This window comes from Plecotus auritus (genome assembly GCF_963455305.1).
Source record: "Plecotus auritus genome assembly, chromosome: 7".
NCBI classification, from domain to species: domain Eukaryota; kingdom Metazoa; phylum Chordata; class Mammalia; order Chiroptera; family Vespertilionidae; genus Plecotus; species Plecotus auritus.
The window spans coordinates 69110216-69129879 of NC_137774.1; the positions used below are offsets into that span (position 1 = coordinate 69110216).

Sequence of the window (19664 nt, forward strand, 5' to 3'; positions counted from 1 at the left end):
GCTGTATTGTTGATATTTGGCTCTGTTGACTAATGAGTTTGCCGACCATTGCTCTAGGTCAAAGAAATCTCACCCTTGCCTTCACACGAGAAGCCAGCATGGCGGGTGCCCTGTTGAGGAACCTTGGACAGATCACTGAATTGTGGGAACTGTGGGGAGGACAGCTGGCACCTGCTCTGCCAGAGTGAGGGTCACCCAATCACCATGAGGAGAGGAGGAAAGGATGCTGGTAAGAAAAATTTACTTGTGCATGTGCATGAGCGCTTAAACATACTTCAAAGCAAATTCCTTCCTGGAAATCACCACTGTCTGGCTATTGATCTTACTCTCAGGTTTGCCTTCCTGGTACCATGTTCATATCAGAACATGAATCTCAGGTTCTAATACGCTATTTGAAATCTACCTGATGTCTTGATGTGGGGAAAGATGGGAGGAGCCATGCCCTTCGGCTGGAAGCTGAGCGTCATGTAAAGGAGCTCTGGAACCCAGGATCATAGCTGCAAGGTACAGCCAGCAGGATTCCCTATGTGCAGTGCCGGGAGGGGTTGGGGGGGCAGGAAAGGAATCGTCAGCTGTGACCCTCTGCTCTGCCCCATGTCTACTACACTTAGGGCAGTGTCTCCAGCTTCAGGCGCACAGAACTCATCTGGGGACATGTAAAGAGAGAGAGTAAGCCCCTCCCGAGGGGTTCTGATGGAGTCTGAGGAGGGCTCATGTACTGTATTTTAAATAGGAATATTAGGTGATCGGGTAGAAAAATAATTCCTTCAAGAAACATCACATTTTTGAGTTTCAGGTATTGAGCATAAAATATTGAGAAAAGAATGGAAGACAACCACTTACTTGGTGGTGACCATTTACCTCCAGCAGGTAATTCCTACCTGCTGAGAGACAAGCAAAAGCCTGTCTACCAGTGACATGGAAGCTCACAGCATTCAGGAGGGACTGAGTTCAGTGAATAAAGTTCAACAGCTAGGAAGTGCAAGGGGCACAGGGAAGGCCTCACTCCAGGGGCACGCTTGTTACTGATGTCCCAGCACTGACACCCTTAAATGTGTATGGAAATGAATTTGTAGAATGATACCTGGGACAACAAAAGCAAGGTATCTCTTCAGCAGTTATGGGCAGAATGGTATTTAAGCAAATGAATTACAAATACTACAAAATTCTTAGCATTCAACACTTCATCAAGTGAGGCTACAGGTCAGTAGACAAGATAAACAGAAGCCTACATCCAAACCTAAAGCCATTCTGTGCTCTGAGGTGACAAGTGGGAGCTGCGGGCCCTTCCTGCCACATGCCTGCTCTGCTCTGCACAGATGCATGTGGCCCAGGACCCAGAGGTGCTTGAAGGGCCTCCATCCACCAGCACTCAAGGGAAATTTCAGCTCCACATGCCAAGGGGGCCTGTGGGTGCGGGGGATGTGGCCAGCAAGGCACGTGTGCTCACGCATAGAGTCAGTTGTCTGGCATGGAGGGCCTTGGTAGAAGGGAATGAGCCTGGGGCACCAAGAGAAGGACAGCAGGAAGGAAATTGGTCCTGGGGTGAAAGGAGAGGCTGGTTAGTCTGCACTTTGGACATGTCCTGTGCCAAATCTCCAAGTTGAGCTGTGTGGTGCCTACTTTGGGGATGACAGCTGGAAGTTGTCTTGGCTTCCCTCTTAACTCTCTTCTCACAAGCAGGTGGAAAAAATACCCCAACCCTGGCAACCAAGGCCACGGCTCTGACACCTACTGGGTCACTCCCCAGGCCCACATTCAGGGCCCAGCCATAAGGACCTCTTCCCAGGGAGACAGCCCAGGCTGGGAACAAGGGGTGGGGGCTTTAGAAGGGGTAGATGTCATAGGAAAGCGTTCTTTGGCTAACCATCAAGACAGGTCAAAGCATGTCAGGAGCCAGTGTGCAGTCAAGTAGGGGGAAGGGGGCTCTGGGAAAACCTGGAGGGGGCCCCTCAGGGCCTGAAGCTGTAATAAAATAATTTGGAAACCACGATCTGTGTGGCCTCCCTGACTGAGGCCCACTCACCATCCGCACCCGCTTCAGCCGCTCCTCTAGCTTCTCCTCTGCCTCCCGAGTCCGCTGAACAGCCTCCAGGCGGTGGATGAGCTCCGCAGCGAACTTCTGGGGCTCCACGCGAATTTCCTTTGGTATTCGGTAAGTACGCTGCAAGGAGACACTGCTCATTAGTCGGCAAGGCACAGCTTTGAACTACTGTTCTCTGCACCAAGGTGGCACTCAAGCACTTTTGGGGTGGGAGAAAATAATGTTAAATCTGAATTTTATTTTAAAGTGAGTGTTTACTTTTCCCCCTTTTACCTGGGAATTAATCTCCTCAATGCCCCCTATTCTTGTCAGACTAAATCTCTCCTTCACCCAGCCCTGATCAGGGGTGAGAATGGAGCACTGACTTCCACAGCCAAAGAATCAGACACACTGAGCAGGACAGAACTTGGTTTCCTGGGGTCAGGTTAGCAGGGCAGTGGTCAGCAAGGGCCTGTGAGTGTGCCCTGAACAGAGGGCCTCCAAGACTGACCCAAAATAGGCCTTCTAATATCACTGGCCAGGAGCTGCAAAAACCAGAGGAGGGAGAGGCGGGAGAGAGCCCACAGGCAGGACCTATCTGCTCCCTGCAGTGACCACCCTGCACACAAGAGGGCAGCAGCATGTGGTGCTTAGATGTACGTGGACCAGGCTGTTGCAGGGGTGGGAAACATAAAATTCATGGTACAGGAAAAAAATCAGGGGGTAAAGGTAGGACTATGAAGGACTTCCCTTTTCAAGGAATATAATTCTGCAATGTATTTTATAGTGATACACTGTATAGCTTTTTTTATTTATTTATTTTTTGGGGGGTAGCTTTATTTCGAAGTAATGTCATATTTAAAACAGTTGCAGGAATAGCACAAGAGCTTCTGTCCCAGATTTCCTGACTGCTGACCTTTCTCTCACACTGTCATTCTCTCTCACACACACTTCTCTGAGCCAGTCAAAAACAAACTGCACATATGATGCCTGCCTACTCCTAAACACTTTAGAGTGTATTTAACATTAACCCAGAACATTCTTATACCTATAATAGGACAATTATTTAAAAACAACAACCACCCTGATATAATACTGTTACCTAGTTAGCACATCTTATTCCAATTTCACCAGCTGTCCCAATATAGCAAAACATGTTTTAAAAATCTAAGCCACTGCCCTGGCCAGTTTTTATCAGTGGTTAGAGCGTCAGCCCGAGGACTGAAGGGCTGTGGGTTCGATTCCAAGTCAAGGACACATACATCAGTTGCAGGTTCGATACCCACCCTCGAGTTGGGGCGTGAGCAGAAGCAACCAATCAATGTGTCTCTTTCACCTCCATCTCTCCTTCTCACCCCCACAATCCTCCCTCCCTTCCACTCTCTCTAAAAAAAAATCAGAGGAAGCCCTAGGTCAGTGGTCGGCAAACTCATTAGTCAACAGAGCCAAATATCAACAGTACAACGATTGAAATTTCTTTTGAGAGCCAAATTTTTTAAACTTCAACTTCTTGTAACGCCACTTCTTCAAAATAGACTCTCCCAGGCCATGGTATTTTGTGGAAGAGCCACACTCAAGGGGCCAAAGAGCCGCAGTTTGCCGACCACGGCCCTAGGTGGTTTGGCTCAGTGGATAGAGCATTGGCCTATGGACTGAAAGGTCCCAGGTTTTATTCTGGTCAAGGGCACACACCTGGTTGTGGACTCAATCCCAGTGGGCGGGGCGGGGCGTGTGCAGAAGGCAGCCGATCAATGATTCTCTTGCATTATTGATGTTTCTATCTCTTTCTCCCTCTCCCTTCCTCTCTGAAATCAATAAAAATATATTTTTAAAAAGTCAAGGGAAAAAATATCAAGTGAGGATTAAAAAAAAAAAAAATCTAAGCCACCAAGATATAAGGATGGGGAAGGTCTGGAGAGGCCTCAGATGAGGCAGGACAGGTGGAAGAAAGAGGTGGCCTGGGGACAGGGTGGCACACAGGATCTCTGACCTCTGTGGGTGAACAGTGGCTATTTAGAACCCTGGCCTTCAGACGTGGAACAAGGCAAAGAGAAAAGACTCATGGTGAGAGCTAAAGCCTGAGTGGAGGTGGCGCCTCCAGCCTCTTGTTGGTGGGCTCTGGGCATAGTTCTAGACTTTGCCTACCTGTTTCTCATCTGCAAAACAGGAGTAAAGACAACACCTAAAAGCACAGAAAGTTTCAAGACGATAAGATTATGTGAAGGGCTCAGAAACAAATGTCTATGTGTAAGGCTGATGCTGACCACGATGGATTCAGAGGTGGCCACAGAAACCTTTGAGGGGCCTGGAGAGGGTAAGAGGCTGAGGGCAAGCCAGCACAGGCCAAGGTTTCAGGGTTGGAAAAAGTTGGTGTGTTGCCCAGCTGGTGTGGCTCAGTGGTTGAGTGTTGACCTGGAGGTCACAATTTAATTCCCAGGTGGGGCACATGCCCAGGTCTTGGCTCAATCCCCACTAGAGAGTGTGTAGGAGGCAGCCAATCAATGATTCTCTCATCATTGATGTTTCTCTCTCCCTCTCCCTTCCTTTCTGAAATCAATCAATCAATCAATCAATCAATCAGTTTCTTAAAAAAAAAGTTATCGTGTGGAAGGCCTGGTGGTGCCCAATACTAAGCAGGGGTCTGTGCTGAAGTTGAGGAGACTTTACCCAAGAAGAAGGGCAAGTTGGGGTATCCAGTGCTTCTAGAAGGTCCTGGGAAAGGAGTCAGGGAAAGAAGGTGGGCATGGATGGCAAGCCCCAGGGCACTGGGGACACTGTGGAAGGAGTGGGGCATTTGAACAGACAACAGAGGCCAGTTCTTGTGCAATATGGCAACTTGGGCTGTGTGATGGCGACCTCCCTGGCAGGAGGCAATGGGCACCCTGCTCACTCTGCTCACAGGGGCAGTGTCCATCTGTCCCAACACTGATGACAGAATCTGACCCCTGACTCAGGAGGGCCTCACAGGTCCTCCCCAAAAATTGCTTTTTCCCCACTGTGAGCGGTTATTTGGAACAATGAAAATATCTTGTCCCTCATGAAACTCTTAATTCATCATGTCAGCATGGATGCATGGATTCCAACTTCACTGCCGCTTACTCTGATGCTCCAGCTATCTAGGGCTTGGCCAGCAGGAGCCCCTCTAAGCGGCTCCTGTGTGCCCCCACTCCCTTAATTTCTGGGACATAAGATGCCCAGTCTCCTCTTGTGCACCCCCCACCCAGCCCTGGTCTTGAGTTTAAAGGTCCACTGAGCAGAGCTGAGAAGATACTCGCATCACCACAGGGCAAGGTGAAGATCCCAAGGCTCAGGACCAGATTGCTCCAGATGACATGAGTGAGGTTGGATGCTCCCCAAGTCACCTGCAGCGCACACACCCGTGTGTATGTGTGCATACACACACGTACACACACTCCACACACAGCATCTTCCACTCTTCCCTAAGCAGACACCATCAGTGCCCAGCTTAGGCTAAATCTGTGCCAAGGGTTAGCTGGGAGGTGACAAAGCGCTTGACCATCATTTTCACAGAAGTAAGGACAAACCAACATCCTTTCTTCTCAACCATAAGCAATCATTTTTCTTATCTGGAAATTAAAGTATTTGCAGAGACTAATCAAGGAATCCTGATTAAGAGTGGATGTGTGCTGTGATTCCAAGAAACAACCACTTTCCCTGCACAGAAACCACAAATGAGTGGCCTGTGTCACTCTCAGATGCTGCAGGCACCAATGGGCTGGAGCTGCTACTCTAACCTTTTCTTATCTTCCCCTAAAAGTCTTTCCCATTCAAAGTTATTGTGGCAAAATAAGAAAAGAGAATCACTCCATTTATCAATAAAGGAACTATGTGCAGGTGGAGACAGACGGTGCCTGGCCACTTAGTGTTGGGCTCTGTGAATCCCCACAAGCAGAAGAACTGCTATCATTAGGAAATAATGAACCACTTTTTATTTTTATCGAAAAGGTGAAGCTAAGGCAGCTTTAAAGTCAGGATGTCCATGTGATAACGCTCACCATTCAGCCACAGAAAGACTGATGCCTCTTTTTATCTTGAATAAGGCAGCGTTCACAATAACTCGGACCAAGAGGCACCCCCGCCAGGCTTTCTGACAGAGCAACAGCCAGGCCTGGCGATTGAGCTTTCGAGGGAGGCTTCTAGCTTCTCTCCCACCTCAAGGAGAAGCACCTCACTTGGCACAATGAGAAAAGGCCACATGGCAGACACTTAAGGGCAACCCCTTATCTTCTGAACTGACCATGTGGGCTGGGCCCTAAAAGCTCCCCCTCCAACATGCAGAGTATGACCAAGTGTTGACCATGAGCTATATCTGGATGTAAGCTGAGCTCACAGAAAGTCAAGCAGGTGCCTTTCCCACTGGCCATGGCCACAGCAGCACAGTCAGAATGAGAAAAACAGGTGGGCATGGGTCTGAGAGGACTGGCGAGCCTCAAACTCAGGGACAGGAGGGTGAGAGCTGTGTGGTGGAACTTACGGGAATGTGAGGTAGAGGCACTCGCCCGTTGACCTGGACGCTCTCCTGCATCTCCCTGCGGTGCTGCTTACGGATCCTGTATGGTGGGATTCCATCCCTGCCAGAAGAAAGAGACAGCCTGGTGTGAGTGCACACAGAACAGCTCCACAAAGCATAGCTGTGCCGGCTTTACCATGGGTAGGGTCCACGTGGCCTGTTTTACTAATGCCTGATAATTAAGAAAGGTTCTTACATTTTTAAAGGGGGGAAGGGATATGTGACAGAGACAGCATGTGGCCACAAAGCCAGAAATATTTGCTACTGGTTCTTTAAAAAAAACATTTGCTGCCCTAGCGGGTTTGGCTCAGTGGATAAAGCGTCGGCCCTTAGACGAAGGGTCCTAGGTTCAATTCCAGTCAAGGGCATGTACCTCGGTTGCAGGCTCAATCTCCAGCCCTGGTCAATTGAGGGCTGGGGATAGTGTCTCTCACATCGATGTGTCTCTCCCCCTTCTTTCCACTCTCTAAAAACAAACACACGAACAAAAAAACATTTGCTGACTCCTGCTTTATTGCCCAGGCAGGATGCAATGTGCCTACCTGAGAGGGGACAGGAAACATTTGAGAGCTGCAAAATGGGCTGCCAAAACAATCTAGAGATCATAGTGAAAGATTTGCAAGGTTTCATTTTTCTGCTTTCTTCCAGGGTAAATTGGTCAAGCAGTGTACTCTCTTTGAGGGGTGCTCAAATTAGTTTTCTTCACACAGCTATGAAGATTTAACTTCTGAATATTATAAAAAATATGTCAAATTATATATTGTCTTTAAGATAATTAAATGCACTTACTCAAGACAGATGGCAGATTTAACACATAATTCACTGCATGTATACAATCCCTAAAAACTCTCCAGTCCTTTCCCTGCCATTTAAAAGCTACTCTGGGGAGCACAGTGGCTACCAGGAGCCAGTGTGTGAAAAGATGCCCGCCAAAGCAGGATGACTACCATGGCTTCTCTGGGTTCCTACTTCCTCTCTATTGAAGGAACCCCAGGTGGGCCTCCCTGCTCTCCAGGGTGCAGTGAATGTCTGTGACCCGACTCCAGGGTGTTGTCAATGTCCTGACCCCCTCGATTACTTCCCAAGCACCGCCCACTGCCAGCACATCATGCTCTTCCTGTATGGTGGACGCAAACATGCAGCCAGGACAATTCTAACCCCACTTTAATTGCTGGATGGACTAGGGAAGTTGCCAACTTGCCCCTTGGTACCCAGGACACACTTGGTGTGTCTTGGCCAGTCCCACACTTACCAGCACAGCAGTTTCATGGGAAGGTAGGGCTGCAACATTCTCCCCAGAGCCCTGGTCTGAGTGGAAAAGGTGAGCTTTGGTTCAGAACAGGGCAGAGAGAGGCTGTGATGGTCTCTCCCTCTTATCACCGCCTCGACATCCCTGGCTACCAGTGATCCAGTGGGTGCAAGGGGACTCAAGGGGGCAGGTGTCAAGGAAAAAGTGAGTAGAATACATTTAAAATGTCTTTACATGCCCTCAGGTTTTGTTCAGGTGTCCAGAGCAACCAACTTGTTTGTTTCTCATATACTTTAACGGGGCACTTAAAAATTCCATACTCCTCTATGGGTATTAGGCATTATCCTCAGAAACCTATGTCCAAAATCCACAAACTACTAAGGTGGTCAGTCATTTTTGTCATGAGGTTAAAATACTAAGTGCAGTTGCCCCAACAACAATTTAATAAAACACACAATCCTATTTTTTTGCATCTAATATACATTCCAATATATCATAATTTTACATTCCAAATTCTTGACTTTCCTACATTTCTGACTCATTAAAAATCAAGATGAACAAAATATCAGGAGAAAAACATTTTTAGTTTATTTATTTATTTATTTATTTATTTATTTTTAAAATATTCTTTTATTGATTTCAGAGAGTAAGGGGAAGGAGAGAGAGATAGAAACATCAATGATGAGAATCATTAATCAGTTGCCTCCTGCACGTTTCCTAATGGGGATTGAACTCACAACCCAGGCATATGCCCTGTTCAGGAATTGAATCATGACCTCCTGGTTCATAGTTGGACACTCAACCACTGAGCCATGCCGGTTGGGCTGTTTTTTTGTTTGTTTGTTTGGTTTTTAAAATATATTTTATTGATTTTTTACAGAGAGGAAGGGAGAGGGATAGAGAGTTAGAAACATCGATGAGAGAGAAACATCGATCAGCTGCCTCCTGCACACCCCCTACTGGGGATGTGCCTGCAACCAAGGTACATGCCCTTGACCGGAATCGAACCTGGGACCTTTCAGTCCGCAGGCCGATGCTCTATCCACTGAGCCAAACTGGTTAGGGCTGGGCCGTTTTTAAATTTTTATATCTTCCCCTTAGCAAACATATTTTATTGGACAGAATTAAGATACTTTTCAAGAAAATTGAAAATTACCTAGGCAGATTAACTTTCATTTTAATAACAGAGTATTGGGGAAGAGGAAAACCAGATGCTACAAATGCTATCCATCTTGTGCTTTCAGCAGTTGTGGATATCTGCAGGGCTGCAGCTGAATGTAACCGTTTTATGATACTTTTCATTCATGGCAGGTACTGTTTGAAACCCCAATAATTTCAAGTAAGAAGTTGCTTAAAAACATGTCAACATTTTATCCTAAAGATTCAAAATAAAGGAGAATGAAATGGTCCATGAGAAATACCACACTACAACTAGAAGAAAAGAGAAAAGAGCACTGAGACATGCACAAGTGCGGAAAAGCTGAGGTAGGGAGGATGGTGAATCGCGCTAATTGGGATGGCGGCAGGAGACTGGGTGCGCTGTTTTCTTTTAACCCGAAGGGAGACACAAGCTCCCAATTACTCTGAACTCCAGTTTCTGGTGAGACTCTGGGGAACCAGACTCCTACGGGGAGAAGCTGTACTGTCTGCCATCCGGTCAGAAAGTGAGGGTGGCTTTCTTGCAGACATGCGCACAGGAATCATTGTTTACTGCGCTGGGGTGCAGGACGCGGGGATGCGGAAACTAGGAGACGCAGAGACGGCTGACTGGCAGCCATCGCTGTTTGCCACGCCCTAGCCCAGTGATTCCCTGAGACCCCGCCCTGCACAATCTACAAACCCACCCAAGCCCTGTGCAGCGGCTTTTGCATATAAATGGCCTGCCCTATCGCAGCATAATCTAACAAACTGCAGCTCTGGTCAGACAGCTCCAAAACCTCCAAGCAAAGAGGAGAAATCTGCAGATCTCACTGTAGCTCCTGCTGGGTGGCCTCAGACAGTAGATGACCGGCACCCCATTGGAGATCCAGAAGCCAGTGTACCTAGTCGTCAGTGTGAGACGACACCAGATTTCAACTCCTTACATCCATAAGGAGTCAAGACCCCAAATGACACATTCAAGAGGCAGACTCAGTGAGCACCAAAGCCCCACTGAAACAAGTCCTACCCCATAAGGGTGTCTCTAGCACAGCAGTTCTTCCATTATAGACACAGCAGGTCCTCACAGCCAATTGGACTGGAGGTCATTCCTCCCAGTGTACCAACAGCAATCAAGGCTTAACTACACCAAGACTTGCACTCAGCCCACAAAGGGGTGCACCAAGAGTGTCCCCCTCAGGTGATAGGAGAGGCTGAACCACTGAGCCCTATAGGTCACCTACCACACAAAGCCACTCCATCAACACAGGGAAGCAGCCAAAATGCGGAGACAAAGAAACATGTCACGAATGAAAGAAATGGAGGAAAGCAAACTACTGGACGACATAGAGTTCAGAACCACATTTATAAGGTTACTCAAGAATCTTCTAAAAACCGCTGAGGAACTTAGTGAGACCTTTAAGGATCTTAATGAGAATGCCAAAAAAATGCAAAAGGACCAGTCAGAAATTAAGCATACACTGTCTGAAATAAAGAATATACAGAAATTCAACTGTAGATCAAAGGACCCCAAGAATCAAACCAAAGATCTGAAATATGAGAAAACAAAAAACACCCAACCAGAAAAACAAAAAGAAAAAAGAATACAAAAATATGAAGATAGTGTAAGGAGCCTCTGGGACAACTTTAAGCGTACCAACATCCGAATTTTGGGGGTGCCAGAAGAGAGAGAGCAAAATATTGAAAACCTATTAGAAGAAATAATGACAGAAAACTTTCCCTACCTGGTGAAATAAATAGACTTACAAGTCCAGGAAGTGCACAGAACCCCATACAAGAGGAATCCAAAGAGGACCACACCAAGACACATCATAATTAAAATGCCAAGGGCAAAAGACAAAGAGAGAATCTTGAAAGCAGCAAGAGAAAAACAGTTAGTTACCTACAAGGGCATACCCATATGACTGTCAGCTGATTTCTCAACAGAAACTATGCAGGCCAGAAGGGAGTGGCAAGAAATATTCAAAGTGATGAACATCAAGAACCTACAACCAAGATTACTCTACCCAGCAAAGCTATCATTCAGAGTTGAAGGTCAGATAAAGAGCTTCACAGACAAGAAAAAGCTAAAGGAGTTCACCACCAAACCAGCTTATATGAAAAGCTGAAGGGTATTCTTTAAGAAGAGGAAGAAGAAGAAAAAGGTAAAGATAAAAATTATGAACAATAAAATGACAACAAATACATACCTATCAACAAGTGAATCTAAAAATCAAGTGAATAAAAAATCTGATGAACAGAATGGACTGGTGAATATAATAGAATCAGGGACACAGAAAGGGAGTGGACTGACAATTCTCGGGGGGGAGGGGGTGTGAGGGGTGTGGGAAGAGATTGGACAAAAATCTTACACCTATGGCCGAAACCGGTTTGGCTCAGTGGAAAGAGCGTCGGCCTGCGGACTGAAGGGTCCCGGGTTCGATTCCGGTCAAGGGCATGTACCTTGGTTGCGGCACATCTCCAGTGGGAGGTGTGCAGGAGGAAGCTGATCGATGTTTCTCTCTCATCGATGTTTCTAGCTCTCTATCCCTCTCCCTTCCTCTCTGTAAAATATCAATAAAATATATTTAAAAAAAAAAAATCTTACACCTATGGATGAAGACAGTGGCGGGGGTAAGGGCATGGGGTGGGGTGGGGAATCAGGTGGAGGGGAGCTATGGGGGAAAAAAAAAAGAACATCTGTAATAATCTGATCAATAAATATTTAAAAAAGAAAACAAAACTTAAACCTAAAAAGAAAAAAGAAAAATATTCATTTAACAAATATCGATTGGATTTCAACTACTACTGATTGGTTTTGAAGGTCAACAAAATATTCAAGAATGTTTACAGATGAGATAAAAAAAAACAAAAACACAAACAGCAGGTGCCCTAGCTGGTGTCTTAAGAATGAGAGTGTTGGCCTGCACACCAAAGGGTTGTGGGTTTGATTCCCAGTCAAGGGCATGTACCTGGATTGCAGATTTGATCCCTGGCCCCAGTCGTGGTGCATGTAGGAGGCAACCAATCAATGGGTCTTTCTCACATCAATGTTTCTCTCTGTTTCACAAAATCAATGAAAAACTATCCTTGGGTAAGGATTAGCAACAACCACCAAAAGAAATACATATATACACCCACAAAGACAGGCAAACGAAAGGTATGAACTATAAAAATGGCATGTTAAGTGGGACACTATTTTTTGTTAATCCTCACAATTAATTAATTTATTTATTTATCAATATTCTTCCATTGAGTTTTAGAGAGCATGGGAGAGGGAGAGGGGGGGAGGGGGAGAGACATTGATTAGTTGCCTCCACATGCACTCCCAGACCAGGGCCAGGGATCCAGCCTGCAACTGAGGTACATGCCCTTGACCAGAATTGAACCCAGGACCCTTCAGTCCGAGGGCTGATGCTCTACCCACTGAGCCAAACCAGCTAGGTCAAGTGGGACACAATTTAAAAGTATGCATTCGCCTAGCCAATATGGCTCAGTAGTTGAGCCCTGATCTATGAACCAGGTCATGATTTAATTCCCAGTCAGGGGACATACCTGGATTGTGGGCTCAATCCCCAGTAGGGGGCATGCAAGAGGCAGCCAATTGATTCTCTCTCATCACTGATGTTTCTATCTCTCCCTCTCTGAAATCAATAAAAAATAGTTTTTATTTTTTAAGAAAAATGATCTTAAATATAATGTTGCATGCAATAGACATTAATATCTCAAGAAAAATGATTTTAAATATGATGTTACATACAATAAACACCAATTATTCAAGAAAAATGATCTTACATATATTACATGCAATAAGCATTAATATTTCAAGAATAAAAGGATTTTAAGTATAATAATATTACCCAAACTGTACTAACATAGTATGATATCACAAAAGTTGTAGGAAATATTAAAAATCTGCAAATAACAGGATTACTTCTATTATATTCTAGAATATCGCTGCCCCCCCCCCCCAGCTCTATTTTTGTTCATCTGTTTATGCTGTTCATTATATACCACAAATGAGTAAGATCATATGATATTTATCTTTCTCCGACTGGCTTATTTCACTTAGCATGATGCTCTCCAGTTCCATCCATGCTGTTGCAAATGGTAAGAATTCCTTCATTTTTACAGCAGCGTAATATTCCATTGTATAGATATACCACAGTTTTCAAATCCACTCATCTGCTGATGGGCATTTAGGCTGTTTCTAAATCTTAGCTATGGTAAATTGTGCTGCTATGAACATAGGGGTGCATATATCCTTTCTGATTGGTGTTTCTGGTTTCTTGGGATATAGTCCTAGAAGTGGGCTTACTGGGTCAAATAGTCTTTATTTTCTTTCTTATTTAATCTATGACTCCTCAAATTTTTCATATGACGAAATAGGCTGGATGGAGAAGTCTCCCTGTGACCAGCTGACAGCTTGTTGCTCTAGGCCCTATGAGGTCTCAGTTTTGTGGGGAAAGAACTCTGTGTAAGGTATACTTTCCCCTGCACTCAGTACTTTTCCACTGTGCCCACTTGGGGCTCCTGCCCTCTCTGCAGTTTTCCTGTTATTCTCATTTCAGGGAAAGAGAGCTAAGGGGCCAAGAAGAGCAGCTTTAGAGTTAGCTCCCTGCAACCTCCTGCAGCTGCATCCACCTTAACTGTTCGCTCCCACCCACGTAAGTAAGAGACATAGAAATACCTGCCCTCCCTACTCTTACTTACTTTGGTCTCAACCCTTCTGTTCACAGGTCTAACAATAAACTTTGCTTTTTAATTTCATTTGGCCTGTTCCTCTCAGTATCCACTTAACACCCTGCAGTCAGTGAGCTCACACCTACCTGCTCAATGTCACAGCCAAAGGCTTTCTGGCCCTGAGGCTGGAGGGTGTCCAGGAGGCAGCCTCCACCCCTAGAGCCCAACCCTGAACAAATACTTCCTATCAGTGCTGGTCAGATAGCAAATGGCAAAAGTACCAAAAGCTGGGCAAGTCTGACATCATGGGCAGCAGGGTCAAGACCCCAAATGACTTCAGCGGGTGGGACAGGCAATGCCCTTATCTAGTAAGACAATGTTTGATACCATCAAGCTTCTAATGTGCACTTGCACCCCAACAAGCCATCTGCCAATGTGAAGGAGGTGTCAGAAAACAAGTAAGATCTGCTGCCACCACAGAGAACACGGAGGCTCAACATGGCTGTTTGTGGTCACTGAGACCTCTTGGACATGCAAAGCCTCAGTTGAAATATCTGGGCACTGGGCCAGCACACAGAACCAGCTGCACCAACTTCCTCTCTTGCTTGCATCTCCCTGTCTTCCCATGGTGAAATGATAGGGGACTGCTCACCTATATGACAATTTCTAAATTTAAAAAACTGGTAAGTGCATAACAGTGAGGACAAGAAATGCACCTGCACAGCAGTGCAGCCTTCCAGGGTCACATTTGCCTGGGCAGGCAGTCACCCTCTGCTTGGCTGCTAACCAGTGCTGATCTTTAGAGTGAACCCCACACTATAAAAACCAAAGAGAAAAACAGAACCAAAGTGCTCTAGCCCAGGCAGCCCTAAAATTTGTTTCAATGTCACCCCATGGTTTCTCCTCTTTCAAAGGTTCCTGTAACCTTGGCCTCAGAGAAAAGCAACTAATGCAATACTCAATTCCAGTTTATGTTAGGATTTAAAAAAAAAAGTTTTTATTGATTTCAGAGAGAAGGGAGAAGGAGAGAGTTAAGAAACAGTGATCGGCTACCTCCCGCATGGCGCCCCGCCTCCCCAACCCCGCACTGGGGGTCTAGCCTGCAACCTGAACATGTGCCCCAACCGGGAATCAAACCGGTGACCTCCCAGTACATAGGACGACACTCAACCAACTAAGCCACACTTATTAGGATTTTAAACACTTCCTGCAATGCAGCTTGTCTGTCTGTACGTCAGATGCACCAACACCAAGTTGGGAGAAAGGCCACAAGTCACTTTCCGTCAAGATAAAGCCCCAGCTCGGACTGGCACAGGCTATCATGCTCCATGAGGGCTGCACTCACCCAGGCAGGGGGGACTTACACACTGCTGTCAGTGAGGGACAGGCTGTCCGCGTCGCTGGAGAGGCTCTGCTGCTCACTGTCATTGGTGCTGGTGGCTGGAGCGAGGGCATAGCCAGAGTTGACATAGTAGGGGTTGACAGGCTCCCGCCAGGATCCATATCTGCAAAGAAGGAAGGCACGTCAACAGCAGCCCAACATCATCTCCTATTAATCCACGTTTTCAGAATCATATGGATATCCTTCTATACGAACTACAAATGCAAACAATTCAAGAAAAAGTAAAAAGGGCTGGCATCTTCTTCCTGCCTCCCATCCCCCAGTGGGATCGGTTAAGCCCCAGGTCTTTCCTCTGTATTTAAGTAGATGTGTAAGTGAACACACAGATTATTATTTGGATTTGCATTTTTATGCATGTCACTAGGAACATGACACAGCTGTTCTGCTTGTCCTTCTTCTAAAGAACAGACTTGCCGGTACCGGTTTGGCTCAGTGGATAGAGCGTCGGCCTGCGGACCGAAGGGTCCCGGGTTCGATTCCGGTCAAGGGCATGTACCTTGGTTGCGGGCACATCCCCAGTGGGAGGTGTGCAGGAGGCAGCTGATCGATGTTTCTCTCTCATTGATGTTTCTAACTCTCTATCCCTCTCCCTTCCTCTCTGTAAAAAATCAATAAAATATATTAAAAAAAAAAAAAAAAAAAAAAGAACAGACTTATTTGCTGCAAAGTACACCCAACCTCCTGGATGTTCCAGCAGCAGCGTCAACCCTTGCCCACTCCTTGTGTAGGCCCACTTCCAAGGCAGCCAGAACTCCTGTGCATATGTCTGAGAACCGCCACAAAATGGAATGTAGGGGATGGCGGGGGGGAAAGTACGTAAGTTTAAGGGGAAAGTACGTAAGTTTAACAGAGTGTTCATTCTGCCCTCCAGTCACTCCCTGAGTGGCATTCACCTCCAATTGTCATGTGATTAGCCAGAAAATGACAATTTATTTTAGTTAACAGTCATGCTGGCAGTTTTGGTTGTCGTTTAAATTACTCCCTCTGTAAGTTACCCAATTCATGCCTTTTGCCCATTTTCTACTGTGCTGATTATGAGTTTCTTAGTGATTTTTTAAAAAAATTGTTTTTATTGATTTCAGAGAGAGTAAGGGAGAGGGAGATAGAAACATCCTATCTAATAAAAGGGTAATATGTTGCCCTGACAGGTTTGGCTCAGTGGATACACCATTGGCCTGCGGACTGAGGGGTCCCAGGTTCGATTCCAGTCAAGGGTATGTACCTTGGTTGCCAGCACATCCCCAGTGGGGGATGTATAGGAGGCAGCTGATCAATGTCTCTCTCTCAATCTCTCATCGATGTTTCTGGCTCTCTACCCCTCTCCCTTCCTCTCTGTAGAGAATCAATAATATATATATATATATGTATATATATATATATGTATGTATATATGTATATATGTATATTTTTAAAAGGTAATATGCAAATTAACCGTCATTCAGTCACAAAGATGGCGGCACCCAGAGCCACAAGATGGCGGCGCCCAGTCCTCTCAGCCCCACCAGAGTCCCCCAGTCCCGGGGGGTGACTGCTGACAGCGGGTAGTGTGAGCAGCCTGGCAGAATGCTTACTGCGATGACGAGGCAAGCATTCCGCGCCCAGCCGCAGATGGGCCTCTGGGCCGAGGAGAGCCTTTGGGCAGCAGGCGCAGAGCGGCCAGGTCCCACAGAGAGCTACTGGCGCACAGATTCTTGTGCAGGGCTACTAGTCAATAATGAGAGAGAATCATTAATAAGCTGCCTCTTGCACGCCCCTTACTGGGGATTGAGCCCACAATCTGGGCATGTGCCCTGACCAGGAATTGAACCAGTAACCTCTTGGTTCCTGGGTCCATGCTCAACTGCTGAGTCACACCCAGCTGGGCTCTTAATGATTTACATTGGTCTTAAATATTCTTACTATTAACCTCTGGCTATATATAAAAAATATTTTTTTCTCTAAAGTCACTTAAAAAAAAATCCTCAACCGAGGATATGTTTATTGATTTTAGAGAGATAGGGGAAGGGAGGGAAGGCGGGAAGAAGGGAGTGAGAGAAACATCAATGGGACAGAGAAACATTGACCAGTTGCCTCCTGTCCATGCCCTGACTGAACACTGAACCTATACCTGCAACCTTTTGGTGTATGGGACAACACTCCTACCAACTGAACCACCCAGCCAGGGCTAAAGTCACTTGTAAAAAATATCTCATTTATGTTAATTTTGGTCATACAAAATGTTTTATTTTTATGAAATCAGACTTGGAAACCTCTTCCTTTAGAGATTTTCCCCCAATCTTACACAGGTAGGCCCTCCTCATTCCAAATTATAAATATATTCTTCTATTTATCTTAATTTTAAAAAATTTAGATCTTTACCTGAAATTCATGTGGATGTAAAATCTACCTCACTTTCTTGCATCAAAATGGAAAGCCAGTTGTTAACACTAAATACTGAATCTTTCTCTGCATTATATCTGGACTTCCCTCATACACATATCTATTCTAGTGTCTATACTGATCTATCTACACTTCAGCTTTCCTGACCCCCTCACTAATGTCCTTGGCTTTGTGTTCCAACACCACCTCTTCTTCCCAAAGACTGTCCTTGAATAGCCACCTCTGTCAGGCCTCTACAGGTCATGATGAAAGTGGGATAGGACTAAGGTTGTCTGAAGGCCCCATGTCTGTGTAGGAGGCTGGGGTTTTCATGCTGAATGCTCAGTGATGTGCACAATGGACCCCAGTCATAGTCCCCACAGCCCCAGCCTCACTTCTGATTAGAGTTGCTGCTCACAGTCCTTGAGCACTTGCTGTACTGGTGAATGACAGGCTGTCCTGACTGCCAGGACCTGGGATGCATCACCCTGTCCTTTGGACTTCAGTGTCCTCAGTGTAGAAAGAGGAGAGACCAGATTGTTTCTAAGCTGACAGAATCCCTGTGGACACCCATTGCCTGATGAACAGAACCTTCTGGAAGCCCCATTTCATGTCATGCGCATACCTAGGAAAAGGCACTTTTATTAATGAGACCGCAGGATACCCTGGTATCATGGACACCTGTCACGCAGGCTATGTGGAGCTGGGCTGGGTCAGACAGTGGGTTTGGAAGGCAGGCCCACAGAGGAGGGCTATGTGCCCTTGGGGCCTCGGCAAGAGCAGAACCTGAGGCCACAAACCCCAAAACAGTGCCAACTATGTTCAGTACTCCTACTCTTCCAGCCATCGAGGTCACAGCAATGGACAGTAACTAGGCCACATAAGTTATCTACCAGCTCAGGAAGCAGATGTTCATCATTCCAGCACCACAGAGGGGGAGCTACACCCAGGGGGTTAGTCACTATCCAATATACACAGTATTTCTGACCCACCCAATGTAGCCTGAGGGCATCCTTGGAGGCCACTAATATGTTCTGGGCAAAGGCAGGGCTATGAAGGCTCTTAGGAAAGCATCATGTCCAAAGATTTACAGGAAGGACAGGGATAACTTTAGGATGTGGACAGTCTGTCCCTAGGTCCTGTTTACACCTACTTGTCTAGACTGTATCTGACAACAGAGCAGAAGAAATGATATGCAACATCACCTTCTTTGCTTTATCAAAAACTCATTTTTTTAAATGACAGTTATTCTTCTGGCACTTAAAAAATAAAACCACCAATATCGTCATCCAACAGCCACCGGATTGAAATTCAAATTACAGGCCAAGTGCTGAACTGTTTGTTTTTCAGTTTCCTTTTTACATTTAAGGAATATTACACTTTGGTAACTTTGAATAAACACTCATTTGGTCAAACAAACAAAAAAATTCGAATTAAAGAGAAAAAGGTATCACAGCACGGAAGCCCGAGCCCACATATCATACTGAAGAGCCCCACACACCCGCACGTGCCCACCTTCACCTCCCCCCATGGGACAGGAATGATGTCAGCATAGGACCAAGTCTCAGACTTCGATGCGTCCGTTATATCTGCCTTCCTCCTCTGACAGCTCCCAGAAAATTCATCTTTAAGGTGATAAGCAGGGAAAACATGGATTTTTAATTTTCTGTAGTGTTCAGTGCAGATCAAATCCCACAATGTACATGCACTCCAAGTTCAGAGAACAAAGGGAAGAGAAGAGAAAGGAGGAAGCGCTACCCATCACCTGTTTACTTTTTTAAAGTTCTAAACAGTGAAGCTGGCTCTTGGGACAGGTTAGTGCTCACTTCTTGCCATGGAAAACAAAGCCGCTGGGCCTTCACTGCAGGCTGATGTGACAAAGAAAATTCTGACTAGTGAGGTGTGAGAGGAAATGTCATGTGGGGAACTCCAGGACCAGAGGTGGGAGGGAAGTATGTGTGCATGCGTGTGTGTGTGTGTGTATGCATGTGTGCTGATGTGCAGACACAAACTCCTACAAGAATATGGGCACAACAAATATGGCTAACTCCTCAAGTGGTGCATCTAGGGAAACGTCCAACTCCTCTATAGCTTTCAAAGTTCTCAGAATAAAACCTGCTGGGACCCATACAAGCATGTTCCCCGGGCCCTCATCCTGCCTGTATTGACTGCTCTCTGGCTGTTGTTCGCAGGACTTTCATTTTCCATCTTTTTACACTTAACCTTTCTATATTCTCTTACTTTTGTGTTTTTTGTTAAGATCCAGTTTGACAGTTTTTTC

At 45.9% G+C, this 19664-nt stretch overlaps 1 protein-coding gene across 3 annotated transcripts in view; it reads right to left on the bottom strand.

Moving 5' to 3' along the window:
* AXIN1 (axin 1) overlaps nucleotides 1-19664 on the bottom strand; it is a 94068-nt gene that overhangs the window by 15222 nt on the left and 59182 nt on the right. For 2 of the 3 annotated variants that reach the window (XM_080681630.1, XM_080681629.1), the window contains exons 3-5: nucleotides 14988-15128; nucleotides 6519-6615; nucleotides 2027-2164 (exon numbers count right to left, since the gene is read on the bottom strand). In XM_080681630.1, coding sequence (XP_080537756.1) covers nucleotides 2027-2164; nucleotides 6519-6615; nucleotides 14988-15128 — 376 coding nt within the window. The remainder of the gene's footprint in view (nucleotides 1-2026; nucleotides 2165-6518; nucleotides 6616-14987; nucleotides 15129-19664) is intronic. The other variant, XM_080681628.1, reaches the window with a different exon arrangement.